At 41.9% G+C, this 14,905-nt stretch overlaps 1 protein-coding gene across 1 annotated transcript in view; it reads right to left on the bottom strand.

Moving 5' to 3' along the window:
• Positions 1–14,905, bottom strand: part of grik4 (glutamate receptor, ionotropic, kainate 4) — a 224,476-nt gene that overhangs the window by 142,328 nt on the left and 67,243 nt on the right. Inside the window, exon 3 of the mRNA XM_064974177.1 lies at positions 7,101–7,198. Within this exon, the coding sequence (XP_064830249.1) occupies positions 7,101–7,198 (98 nt within the window). The remainder of the gene's footprint in view (positions 1–7,100; positions 7,199–14,905) is intronic.

Genomic DNA, 14,905 nt, shown 5'->3' with positions numbered 1-14,905 from the left:
GCGGGAGGGGAGGACCGAGCCGGCCTGGAGGATAGGGGACATAGAGAGTCAAAGGATGCAGAAAGGGAAGAGAGGAGGGTTGAGGAGGCAGAATCAGGAGATAGGTTGGAGAAGGTTTGAGCAGAGGGAAGAGATGATAGGATGGAAGAGGAGAGAGTAGCGGGGGAGAGAGAGCGAAGGTTGGGACGGCGCGATACCATCCGAGTAGGGGCAGTGTGGGAAGTGTTGGATGAGAGCGAGAGGGAAAAGGATACAAGGTAGTGGTCGGAGACTTGGAGGGGAGTTGCAATGAGGTTAGTGGAAGAACAGCATCTAGTAAAGATGAGGTCGAGCGTATTGCCTGCCTTGTGAGTAGGGGGAAGGTGAGAGGGTGAGGTCAAAAGAGGAGAGGAGTGGAAAGAAGGAGGCAGAGAGGAATGAGTCAAAGGTAGACGTGGGGAGGTTAAAGTCGCCCAGGACTGTGAGAGGTGAGCCGTCCTCAGGAAAGGAGCTTATCAAGGCATCAAGCTCATTGATGAACTCTCCGAGGGAACCTGGAGGGCGATAAATGATAAGGATGATAAGCTTGAAAGGGCTGGTAACTGTGACAGCATGGAATTCAAAGGAGGCGATAGACAGATGGGTAAGGGGAGAAAGAGAGAATGACCACTTGGGAGAGATGAGGATCCCGGTGCCACCACCCCGCTGACCAGAAGCTCTCGGGGTGTGCGAAAACACGTGGGCGGACGAAGAGAGAGCAGTAGGAGTAGCAGTGTTATCTGTGGTGATCCATGTTTCCGTCAGTGCCAAGAAGTCGAGGCACTGGAGGGAGGCATAGGCTGAGATGAACTCTGCCTTGTTGGCCGCAGATCGGCAGTTCCAGAGGCTACCGGAGACCTGGAACTCCACGTGGGTCGTGCGCGCTGGGACCACCAGATTAGGGTGGCCGCGGCCACGCGGTGTGGAGCGTTTGTATGGTCTGTGCAGAGAGGAGAGAACAGGGATAGATAGACACATAGTTGACAGGCTACAGAAGAGGCTACGCTAATGCAAAGGAGATTGGAATGACAAGTGGACTACACGTTTCGAATGTTCAGAAAGTTAAGCTTACGTAGCAAGAATCTTATTGACTAAAATGATTGAAATGATACAGTACTGCTGGAGTAGGCTAGCTGGCAGTGGCTGCGTTGTTGACTTTGTAGGCTAGCTGGCAGTGGCTGCGTTGTTGACACTACATTTACATTTAAGTCATTTAGCAGACGCTCTTATCCAGAGCGACTTACAAATTGGTGAATTCACCTTCTGACATCCAGTGGAACAGCCACTTTACAATAGTGCATCTAAATCACTACACTAATCAAGTCGTTCCGTCGAGTGTAATAGTTTCTACAGTGCTGCTATTCTGGGGCTAGCTGGCTAGCTAGCAGTGTTAATTACGTTACGTTAAAAGAACGACAATAGCTGGCTAGCTAACCTAGAAAATCGCTCTAGACTACACAATTGTCTTAGATACAGAGACGGCTATGTAGCTAGCTAGCTACGATCAAACAAATCAAACCGTTGTACTGTAATGAAGTGAAATGAAAATGTGATACTACCTGTGGAGCGAAGCGGAATGTTGACCGGGTTGTTGAAGTTCTATTCGGTAGACGTTGGCTAGCTGTTGGCTAGCTAGCTAGCAGTATCTCCTACGTTAAGGACGACAAATAGCTGGCTAGCTAACCTCGGTAAATTAAGATAATCACTCTAAGTCTACACACTCTAAACTACACAATTATCTTGGATACGAAGACAGCAAAGACAACTATGTAGCTAGCTAACACTACACTAATCGAGTCGTTCAGTTGAGTGTAATAGTTTCTACAGTGCTGGTATTCGGTGGACGTTAGCTAGCTGCTGGGCAGATAGCAGTGTAGACTACGTTAGCACACAACGCCATACACTTGATCTGCAGTTGGAGGAGGTTTATGGTAGAGAAATTAACATTAAATTATCTGGCAACAGCTTTGGTGGACCTTCCTGCAGTCAGCATGCCAATCGCACACTTCCTCAAAACTTGAAACATCTGTGGCATTGCGTTGTGTGATAAACCGCAAATTTTTCAGTTGCCAATTATTTTCCCATGCATTTTCCCATGTGTACCTGTGTAATGCTCATGCTGTTTAATCGGCTTATTGATATGCCACACCTGTCAGGTGGATGGATTATATTGGCAAAAAAGAAATGCTCACTAACAGGGATGTAAACAAATTCATACCGAACTTTTGAGAGAAATAAGCTTTTGTGTGTAAGGAAAATGTCTTGGATGTTTGATTTTAGCTCATGAAACATGGCACTTTACGTGTTGCGTTTAGATTTTTGTTCCGTGTCAACGACCATGACTTAGAGGATTTTCTGCAGCATTCAAGAGCAAAACATAAAAAAATGGTTAAATGTAAAGTCATAATTTAGATTTTTGCCTAAATAGACATATTCAAAAGTAATTATTTATCATATGAGGGCCATAAACAATACCTAGTGATGCTTAAACTGCCAGAAAGATTTCAATCTTACCTTTCTGGTAAAAAATTGTTATAAATTGCTGAGGTGTAGTCTTTTGAGGACACAAGCTCAAGTACACAGAACAAATATAAAAATATGACAAATCATATTATTCAACAAAAGTTGGGGAATAGGGTATGGAATAATTGAAGTGATTTCTAAATGTAGTAACAATCAAATTATAAATGACTTGATATGATATTTCACCTTTCTTATAGTTGTAAAATAAACATGATCATACTTAGTGACAGTACAAAATTGACACCATTACATAACTGACAGAGCATTTTCTGACCAGCATCCTCTGAGCGACGCAGACACAATTCAAATGCTTGCTGACTCATTACAACTTCAGCTTTAAGCACAAAGTGATTATGTCTCGCTGTGACCAAGAGAAAGTGGTCTTGTTTAAATTCTATGAAATAATTTTGTATTGTTTCATGTTGAGTGCTCTAAATCCATCTATGAACATCACAGCGTGATGAGATTGCCTTTGCTGCATGGGCTAAGGTCTCCCATTTCATATGCCGTATTGTAAGCTGAGCTGCAAAATCAAACATTTGTTTGCATAGGCCTGAAATTTTGACGTGTTGCTCCCGAAGCAAATGAGGTGTCAGATTTCACAGAGTGCACAGCAATTGATGCACTCAGTACATCAAATATTGGTCGGTACCGGTCCAGAACCGCTCAAAGAGGTGTTAAAAGGATTATACATGGACTGTGAGCTAGGAGTTCTCGGCATCTGTTCTACGCAATTGCTTTTTGTGAAGAGATACTGTTTTTATTAGTTACCATTGTCTAAATCCAGATAGTACAGTATGGCTCTGTCCAGCATCACTTAGAGCCTCCCAAATGGATATAGAGCTCTCCGAATGATAAATTGAGTGTGGGTAATGGGTTGATCACATAGCAAGGGCTGTCATGAGTCATATTTTCATGAGTCCCCTATTTACTCGGCCTCCTGTCATATTGCCAGCATCTGTGCACTCTCCCAGTTAAGAATTATGAACACAGACACAATCACTGAGCACAGACAGGATGTAATTGACTCTCCAACACCTTCACAACAACTGCCACACACACATGCACACACACACACATACCACTATATAGGCTACTGTAGATGCATGGTTGATACATTTAGAAAGTAAAATATACAGTGCCTTCAGACAGTATTCATAACCCTTGATTTATTCCACATTTTGTTGTGTTACAGCCTGAATTCAACACATATTAAATCTATTGTTTCCCTCACCCATTTACACACAATACCCCATAAAGGCGAAGTGAAAACATGTGTTTCATAAATGTTTGCAAATGTATTGAAAATTAAATACAAAAATTATCTAATTTACAGATGTATTCACATCCCTGTGGAACACCATTTTCGAGTTCACCTGTCTTGTGCTCGTCTCCACCCCCCACCAGGTGTCTCCCATTTGTTCCCGTTATTCCCTGTGTATTTATACTGGTGTCCTCTGTCTATCTGTTGCCAGTTCGCCTTGTCAAGTCAATCAGTGTGTTGTTCCGTGCTCATGGTTTTTCCTAGTCGCTGTTTTTCTAGTCCTCCCGGTTCTGACCCTGTCCTGACACTGTACCCGCATGCCTGACCATTCAACCTGCCTCGAGCCTGCCTGCCGCCCTGTACCTTCTGGACTCTGACCTGCCTCTTGCCTGCCCCTTGTTTTTCAATAAATATCAGACTCGAACCATCTGCCTACGGTGTATGCATCTGGGTCTCGCCCTGTGTCGTTATACCCTGAGTCAAAACTTTGTAGTAGTACCTTTGGCAGCGATTACAGCTGTGAGTCTTTCTGGGTAAATCTCTAAAAGCTCTCCAGACCTGAATTGTGAAATAAGTTCTTCAAGCTCTGTCAAATTGGTTGTTGATCGTTGGTAGACAACCATTTTCAGGTCTTGCCATAGATTTAAGTAGATTATTAGTCAAAACTAACTCGGCCACTCAGGAACATTCACTGTCTTCGTTAAGCAACGCCAGTGTAGATTTGGCCTTGTGTTTTATGTTATTGTCCTGCTGAAAGGAGAATTCATCACTAAGTGTCTGTTGGAAAGCAGACTGCACCAAGTTTTCCTCAGGGATTTTGTCTGTGCTTAGCTCCATTCCGGGGTTTTTTTTATCCTGAAACTCCCCAGTCGTTAACGATTACAAGCATACCCATAACACGATGCAGTCACCACTATGCTTAAATGTTAGGAGTAGTACTCAATTTGCATCAATACTTTAGTGCCTTGTTGCGAACAGGATGCATGTTTTGGAATATGTGGATTCTGTACAGGCTTCCTCCTTTTCACTGTCAATTAGGTTAGTGTTGTGGAGTAACTACAATGTTGCTCATCAATCCTCAGTTTTCTATCACAGCCATTAAACTTGTAACTGTTTTAAATTGTCACCATTGGTCTCATGTTGAAATCACTGAGTGGTTTCTTTCCTCTTCGGCAGAGTTAGAAAGGACGCCTTGTCGTAACTAGGTGTATTAGCACACTATCCAAAGTGTAATAACTTCACCATGCTCAAAGGGATATTGAATGTCTGCTTTTTATTTTTACCCATCTACCAATAGGTGGCTTTCTTTGCGACGCATTGGAAAACCTCCCTGGTTTTTGTGGTTAAATCTGTTTGAAATTCAGTGACTGAGGGACCTTACAGATAATTGTATGTTTGAGGTATAGAGATGCGGTCATTGAAAAATCACTTGTTGCACACAGTGAGTCCATGCAACTTATGTGACTTAAGCACATTTCTACTCCTGAACTTATTTAAGCTTGCCGTAACAAAGGGGTTGAATATTTGACTCAAGACATTTCAGCTTTTCATTTTTTATTAATTTGTGAAAAGTTTGAAAACACAATTCCACTTTGACATTATGGGGTATGGTGTGTAGGCCAGTGACATTTTTTTTTTTATGTGGAAAATTTGAGGGGTGTGAATACTTTCTGAAGGCACTGTACATGACACATTGATTGCTGATTGATCTTATTTGTCAGTGTTGGATGCACATTATACTAGCACATATTCATAATCTAATCACCTTTTATAAAAACGGTTAATCCACATTAGTACTGTGGCTACTGCATTTAAACACACCTCAAGCAATTTATATTGGAAAATAATATTCTCCATCGCACTCCACTCTCCCCTAAAACAGGTTGTAATAAAGTGGCCAAAGCACTTTCCCTCCCTCAGTCCCATAGACATGTTCCATCAGCCATGGCCGGCCCTGCTGTCCTCCATTGAAAGACTACCGATATGCCCAGTTTGCAAAAGGAGACCATTAGTGAGATATCACTTCCAGGGTAGTAACAGCGCAATGTGACCTTTCTCTATTGTCATGTACACACCGACAGCTATTAGAGCAACTCCTCAACACTATCCTGTTCGCCTTTTAAGAGCCATGATGTGGCATCATCGTGCTTACATGTCATCATTGTTGTAGTTCTGCAGAACTCAGCCTTTTAGATGGTATTTGCTTGAAACATGTTAATGTATTTCTTAATCATTTAGCATTAAGAACAGTTTATGAAGGGATACTTTGGGATTTTGGCAATGAGGCCCGTTATTTACCTCACCAGAGTCCGATGAACTAGTGGATACCATTTGTGTGTGTGTCTGTGTCCAGTTTGAAGGAAGTTAGAGTTTTTCCAGCCAATGCTAACTAGCATTAGCGCAGTGACTTGGAGGTCTGGGTGTCTGCTAGCATGCTCTGATTATGGGGAAGTAGATAAAGGGCCTCATTACCAAAATCCCAAGGTATCCCTTTAAAGGCAGTGTTTCCCAAACTTGGTTTCCCAAACAAGGGGTGGACATTTTTTTACCCTAACACTACACAGCTGATTCAAATTATCAAAGCTTGATTAGTTGAAAAAGCTGCACCCCTTGGGGTCCTGAGGACAAAGTTTGGGAAACACTGCTTAAGGAGTCATGGTGCATGGTCCGATGAATACATTACAGAAAGTTAACTTGTTTAGGAACTTACAATTCATCTACATGTTTATTTATTCACACAGGGAATGAGCTCAGTCAGAACATTTAAAAGGAATAGCCAGTGCACATCACCAGGGAGTCCAAAGTCTAAAGACTGATCAAATGGTCACAGTTCTCATTAAAGGGGACATAAATGTGATTTTTTTTAATTGACATTTAATAAAAAAGACAGTAACATCCTGTAGTTAGATACAAGAGAAAAATTGTTTAACATCACAACTCAAAGGACCTGAACTGAAAATGTATAAATTACGATTTTCCATGTTGTTCAAAGAGGTGGTCCTTCACAAAACCAAAAAAACACGGCAGCACCAAACCAATTACAATTTGTCTGATAACTGATTAGATTAATGTTGTACGCTGTTGAGCCCCTGATTCTTGGCCCGTCGGAATTTAACATGGGTAAATTCAGACAATAACTTAGAATGTTCTGAAAAATATTCTGCTGTGGTATTGACATGGGTCAAGCACGGTCTCAAACACAGTAATAATAAAACATATTGTTCCATAATATGACTGGCAAACAGTGCTATTGTGACACCAAATAAATCGAGCCAAAATGCGAGCCAGCACTCACCTCTTTCTCTCCACAGATATTGCTGATGATGGAATTGGAAGCAGGGCTGGCGGAGGGACCCAGGACTCCCACCACTCCCTTGGACAGGATCTGGCACACTGTCAACACACAGAGACAAGCATCCAGTCAGATAATACAGGACATGGTCCAAATATCACATTCAGCCTGTTAAATAGGAGTTGCGTGTTGCTTTGTGTGTAGTTTTAACCTGCACTAACAGTATGAGCCAGCAGTTCCCAGTTAACCTTTAATAAGTAGGTGTTTGGGGTTTGCTAACTATTAACTTGATCATGTACTATTGATGTATTAACTTACAGCTGCTCTGTATATGATTTCACATCACCGATAGTAGACCTACGACTATAGATTACAATATGACAGATTGAGTGGTGGTGCAATGATGGAACATAATTACTGTAGCAACAGGTTGGAATGAGATCTGGTCATTTGGAAGTTTTTGCAAAACCCTTTAGAATGTCATGTCAACAATCCTTCATTTTAAGATAACAATTGGGGAAGAAAGTACTCCTTAAAAGTGTCATGTAGGAGTTTGTGCCAACCAACAGTTGCTGCCATGCAGGGGCACATTGACCTAGTTAAAATAATAGCTGAGAACTATATTAAAACGAAACCGATCAGATATTATCAGTCTTCCAAAAGCATTTGTGATATCTTTTTTCTAACATTCACCATCACACTGAATCAGTGCATGAAATGGATTTTTTGGGGGGAAGAAGAAGAAATATAATATAGTATTTCTTTGCAATCCCCTGCACATGAGTTTGGGCTTAAATCTTACTTGCAGGGGAAACAAAATGCAATTTCAGGTGGGGGTTGATCCCTGTCTCTCATTAACATTCTATGGTAGTCAGGAGGAGGACTGCTGTCTGAATATGTGGTCTGCTGCCCAAATGGCACCCTCGTTCCTGTGTAGTGCACTTATTTTGACCAGGGCCCTTAGGGCTCTAGTCAAAAGTAGTGCACTATATAGGGAATAGGGTGCCATTTGGGACACACAGTGGAGGGCGACAGACTGGCTAAGGTGGTGGATGGGCCAGTAACAAACCCCAAATGAGGGTAAAGATGTATAAAGGAAGAGTAAAGGTGGACCATTTTTGAGCCAGTGGAGCAAAGCTCGGAATCCTCACCGAACGAGATAGAAAATTTACAGGAGCAGTGAATCAAATGATTAATAAATAATCCCTTTGTCATCCAATGGAGTGTCCCGTACATTCCCCTCCTCCTCTCCCAACCACCTACCCCTCTCTCCTCCATTTAAAGCACATTTGCACCTGTCTGCATGGCTTCACCGAATTACATAGTGACCGGATTAGCCTGACAGGCACGGTGCCACTGGCCCCATGAGGCTTTTTACAGGTCGGCATCTTTTATTTTACACAGGGAACCGAATGGCCTTTTGTCATTTGGGCAAAAGTCTGTCCTCCACCCTCTCTCCTCTGTCCTCTCTCTTCAGTGACCAGGAAACCGATAAGTGGCCCAGTGGTAAAGGAGAGTGTCAATTTGTTAGTAAGCAAATGGAAGATGTCCCCCCCTACTCAATAGCCTTTTAGCGAGGAAGCACAAGTCTAACCTACTTGAGTCCTATGCGGAAGAGTTCAGAAATACTTTTTTCTATAAAACTAGCTCCATTTGTTTTTATTACTTTATATATTTATTTTGAAATTCCACCCTGAAGATGCGCAATGGGATAAGGACAGACATTGGGGCGGCAGGGTAGCCTAGTGGTTAGAGCATTGGACTAGTAATCGAAAGGTTGCAAGTTCGAATCCCCGAGTTGGCAAGGTACAAATCTGTCGTTCTGCCCCTGAACAGGCAGTTAACCCACTGTTCCTAGGCTGTCATTGAAAATAAGAATTTGTTCTTAACTGTCTTGCCTCCTCCGCTCCAGCATTTGATGTCGCTGGTTTACTAACCACTGGTCCTGGGATCCATCATTACACACAAATGGCATCAATCATTACGTGTACCTGCACATCATGAGGCACACCTGGACATTACCTCCCCTATATCTGTCACTCCCTTAGGTTCTTTCCCCAGTCACTATTGTTTATGCGTAGATGCTACTGTTATGTTGTCTTGTTCCATGTTTGTTGTTTTAAACGTTTCACCTGCACCTGCTTCTCGACTCTTAGCATCTCTGTTATAACTTTCCCTCTCCTCGCCACCTCTCCTTGATTACCTTTTTTTTTTAAAGGAGGCCAGAGGACGACGGAGAGAGGATGCAGTCGTTGTGCAAATCCAATTGAGAAAAGGCCAATATGTCCATCTTGGATTCCCTTCTCGCTCCACCTCAGTCTATGGGCAAAGCAATTTACATCTGTGACAAGTGACAACTTCTCCAATATATGTGTGGATCATTATAATGGAATTCTGCACAACTTCTGTCTAATCTTGGTCAGTGGGTTGTCTGGAGTCCATTCAGTTTAGAATTGATTCCCTCAAATCAATATCTTATTGAGAGCCGCAGCATCTGCAAATGAGAGCCAATGTACACATGGGACCTGGAGTTCAGTTCTGTGAACCCACATTCAGTGGTGGAAAAAGTACCCAATTGCCATACTTGAGTAAGAGTAAAGATACCTTAATAGAAACCGACTTAAGAAGTGAACGTCACCCAGTAAAATCCTACTTGAGCAAAAGCATTTGATTTTAAATATACTAAAGTATCAAAAGTAAATGTAATTGCTAAAATATACTTAAGTATCAAAAGTACAAATAATTTCACATTACTTATATTGAGCAAACCAGACAGCCCGATTTTCTTTTTATTTAAGGATAGCCGTGGACAAATGCTAACACAACATAATTTACAAACAAAGCATTTGTGTTTAGTGAATCCTCCAGATCAAAGGCAATAGGGATGTTCTTTTGATAAAAGTGTGAATTAGACCGTTTTCCTGTCCTGCTAAGCATTCGAAATGGAATCGAGTGGTTTTGGGTGTCAGGGAAAATGTATGGAGTAAAAGTCTTGTTTTCTTTAGGAATGTAGTGAAGTAAAACTTGTACAAAAATATAAATAGTAAATTAAAGTACAAATAGTCGGCACAAAAAACGAATAGTACTTTAAAGTATTGTTACCCACATTCAAATTCACACATGAATGCACACACCACATAATACATTATTTTTTAAACTCTTGTAAAAAGAGAGTGTAAAAAAACATGGTTTTTGGACACGTGAAATCATGTGAAAGATTTCACACGTAAATGTTTGTAAATGTTCACGGGGCAGACACGTGGTTTACGGACACGTGTCTGACGTTTTATACAAATGTTTCACATGTGAAAAATATCACGTAGAAAAACAGACACATGAGTAAGACACTGAAGTTTTACATGGATATTTTTAATATAACTCAGACATGTGGTTTGCCAACATTTCACGTGTGCTTTTGTAACTGGTGGGATTAGAAACCTGGTCTCCCAGGAAAGAAGCCGACATCTTGGACCATTCGACCAAGCGGGCCAACAGTTATGTTGAAAACACACGCACGCACGCACGCACGCACGCACGCACGCACGCACGCACGCACGCACGCACGCACGCACGCACGCACGCACGCACACACACACACACACACACACACACACACACACACACACACACACACACACACACACACACACACACACACACACACACACACACACACACACACACACACACACACACACACACACACACACACACACACACACACACAGCTAGGCAGGTTGTGTGACATTTCCTCCTTACTGGTGCCACTGATCCATCCCTAATCCAATTGCTGCCTGGGCAGAGCCACGACAGCACTAAATAAGGAGGGGGTTTGCAGGCAGCCAACCAAGCAGGGAGAGGTATACAGTTGTTTTTATGTATGAGGAGGAGCTACCACGGCCATTAAGCTCTACTTTTTGTACTTAATGTTTCTGCCACCGTATCTTATGGCAAAAAAAAGCTTCTGGATATCAGGACAGCGATCGCTCACCTCAGATTAGACAAAGATTTCTTCTTTAACAAGCAGGACTCACGGGATATACTGCTAATATCCGACAAGGCCAACATCCCCATTATTGGCAAGAGAAAGAGACGCAGATACAGAGGACACAGAGCGGGGTGGCTCATAAGGTTCTGCAGAAGGCGAGTGGGAAAGCTGCCGTTACTGTCAAGATTACTGGGCAACGTACAATCATTGGTCAATAAATTAGATGAGGTACGATCACAAATATCATACCAACGGGACATCAAAATCTGTGACATCTTATTTTTCACAAAATCATGGCTGATATGATGACATGGATATTCACCTAGCAGGATATACAGTTGAAATCGGAAGTTTACATACACCTTCGCCAAATACATTTAAACACAGTTTTTCACAATTCCTAACATTTAATCCTAGTAAAAATTCCCTGTCTTAGGGCAGTTAGGATCACCACTTTATTTTAAGAATGTGAAATGTCAGTATAATAGTAGAGAGAATTATTTATTTCAGCTTTTATTTCCAGTTCAATAAGGTTACTGACTGAACGACGGTAATGAATCTAATGGGCATACACCTACAGTGCAGTGTGCTTTTAACCCCCTAGAGTCGATTGATGCACCAGTGCGACAATCTAAGTAACATAATAACATTTAAGTTCGAGATATCTTTTTTTTTTAACGGCATGCGTCTCAATGAACCGCATCCGCCTATGTCGCACTTCCGCATTTGCGGTTTTAGGCGGCAGAGGTAGAGCGATGTTTATCAGACCATGAGATAATCCTGAAAATGTTTCTTCTCATGAAAATGTCTGTAGTATCAAATGGAAAGGGTAGACTCTCACAAACACAATGGTGGACTCCATTTTGCTGTACGACCGCCACAATTGTCAGGGGACTCGTCTGAAGTTGGTACCGTCAATGTGCTAACTTCTGTTTGTAGCATCTGAACCGTTTGGGCTACGAACTAAAGGGTAAAGGGGAGATTCTCACAAACACTATGCTTCTCTATTTTGCTGTAGGATCCCCACGGGATTTGTCTGAAGGTAACCGGTACCGTTTTTTTTAAAGACAGGAAGTATGATGGTAGTTTTGTGCCTACCCCAAAAAGGAGTTAAATATGCGTTAAAAAAATACATAATAATATTTCCGAGCTAAAGGACAAACACTTCAAAACCTTGTTTCTTATGATAGATTTTCTGACTGTCTTTTTTTGTCATTATTCAATGCAGTTATTCAATGCATTTCTCTGGGCTATAGTACTAACAGCCAAATTCAATATTTTGTGAAATCATTTTTTTTTAATGTATATACCTAAAGGGGTCCTACAATTCATTATCAAATAGCTAAATGACCCCCCCCCCCCCCCCCAACGGCTTAGACTTTTATGGCTTAACCTCAACCCTTCCTTCTTTATTTTCCCTGTATATGCATTGGGGAGTAGCACCTCGAGCAGAACGTGACTGGCTTGTGATGTTTATATTTAATGAGAAGCATAATTTTGTAGGGTGATTCCGAGCCAGCGGATGCAAATGATTTTGGGGTATCTTAGATTGTTCTGGCAATTCTCCCATTGAAACTTCATCGTAATTGTGACCTGTTATGTTTAAAAATGGGTCATACCATTAAAAGTATCAGAGAGTATATTGTTCCAAACTGTAACAAACCTCGTCCTCCTCTTCTGAGGAGGAGAAGCGAGAAGGATCGGAGGACCAATTTGCAGCATGGTAAGTGTCCATAATGTTTATTTTAATACATAAACTGAACACTACGAAATACAAAACAATAAACGTGAAATGAACGAAACAGTCCCGTGTGGGACGAACACTAACACGGAAGACAAACACCCACAACCCAAAACTGAAACCCAGGCTACCTAAGCATGATTCTCAATCAGGGACAACAATTGACAGCTGCCTCTGATTGAGAACCATACTAGGCCGAACTCAAAAACCAACATAGAAAAACAAACATAGACTGCCCACCCAACTCACGCCCTGACCATACAAAAACAAAGATAAAATAACAGAACTATGGTCAGAACGTGACACAAACAATGTGTCTAAAAAATAAGCTAAATCAAAAAAAGGTAGTTTTGCGATATTCATATTAGTATTTTTTTTAAATGTTGACTAAATTCATGCGAAAATGTGTATTTCAGTATCTAGACATATTCCATTATGTTAGAGCTCACTACAAGGAGTATAATGATGCCTGTTGCGGAAACAGTAGCCTGGGTAGCAATCTGTTTAGCTAAATTCCACTCCTTGTACTCCGCAACATGTGCCAAAGGGAAAAAAGAAAACATTATCCACTCTGCCAGAAGGGTTTTTTAGCAACCCAGTGTCAGTATGGCCCACATTGGCAACACACAGTAGGTGAACTTCATGTTAGATAAACAGACTGGTAAAAGTGTATTCTATTCTCCTTCTGTTCCATCTAATCAAAGTAGCTGGTATAAAAATACCAGCATTAACATCTACTTGTTGAAATGTTAATGCATTGTTAATATTTCATTGCACTGTATCCATCCACAAGGTCATGGCGATAGACTGATTGACATAGATTTTTCCAAATTCTGTCCACCGCATTAGATTTCTTGTATACTACATGGTCAAAACAAACTCTTTCCAAAATCATGGGCATTAATACGGAGTTAGTCCCCCCTTTACTGCTATAACAGCCTCCACTCTTCTGGGAAGTCTTTCCACTAGATGTTAGAAAATTACTGTGGGGACTTGCTTCCATTCAGTCACAAGATCTGCACTGATGTTGGGCGATTAGGCCTGGTTCGCAGTCTGCGTTCTAATTCATTCCAAAGGTGTTTGATGGGGTTGAGGTCAGGACTCTGTGCAGGCCAGTAAAGTTCTTCCACACCGTTCCCGAAAAAAAACATTTCTGTATGGACCTCACTTTGTGCATGTGGGCTTTGTCATGCTGAAACAAGAAAGGGCTTTCCCCAAACTGTTGCCACAAAAATGGAAGAATGTCATTGTATGCAGTAGCGTTAAGATTTCCCTTCACTGGAACTAAAGGGCCTAGCCCGAACCATGAAAAATAGCTCCAGACCATTATTCCTCCTCCACCAAACATTACAGTTGGCACTATGCATTCAGGAAGGTAGCGTTCTCCTGGCATCCGCCAAACCCAGATTTGTCCGTCGGACTAGCAGATGGTGAGCGTGATTCATCACTCCAGAGAACACGCTTCTACTGCTCCAGAGCCCAATGACGACGGCCTTTACACCACTCCTGCCAACACTTGGCATTGCGCATGGTGATCTTAGGCTTGTGTGTGGCTGCTCGACAAACAGTTCTTGTGCTGACGTTGCTTCAAGAGGCAGTTTGGAACTTGGTAGTGTTGCGACCGAGGACAGACAATTATTCTATGCACTGTGCGCTTCAGCACTCGGCGGTCCCGTTCTGCGAGCTTGGGTGGCCTACACCTTTTCGGATGAGCCGTTGTTGCTCCTAGTCGTTTCGACTTCACAATAACAGCACTTACAGTTGACCGGGGTAGCTCTAGCAGGATAGAAATTCAACAAATTAGCTTGTTGGAAAGGTGGCATCCTATGACGGTGCCACGTTGAAAGTCACTGAGCTCTTCAGTATGGGCCATTCTACTGCCAATGTTTGTTTACGGAGATTGCATGGCTGTGTGCTCGATTTTAGACACCTGTCAGCAACGGGTGTTGCTGAAATAGCCAAATCCACTAATTTGAACGGGTGTCCTTATACTTTTGTATATATAGTGTATATACTATATATCTTCAGGCTAGTCATTCAAACCAAAGAAACAAAACAAGTCCAAAACCTTTTGACATC

The sequence above is a fragment of the Oncorhynchus masou genome, chromosome 9 (genome assembly GCF_036934945.1).
Source record: "Oncorhynchus masou masou isolate Uvic2021 chromosome 9, UVic_Omas_1.1, whole genome shotgun sequence".
NCBI lineage: Eukaryota > Metazoa > Chordata > Actinopteri > Salmoniformes > Salmonidae > Oncorhynchus > Oncorhynchus masou.
This window is presented reverse-complemented; position numbering and strand designations above follow the sequence as displayed.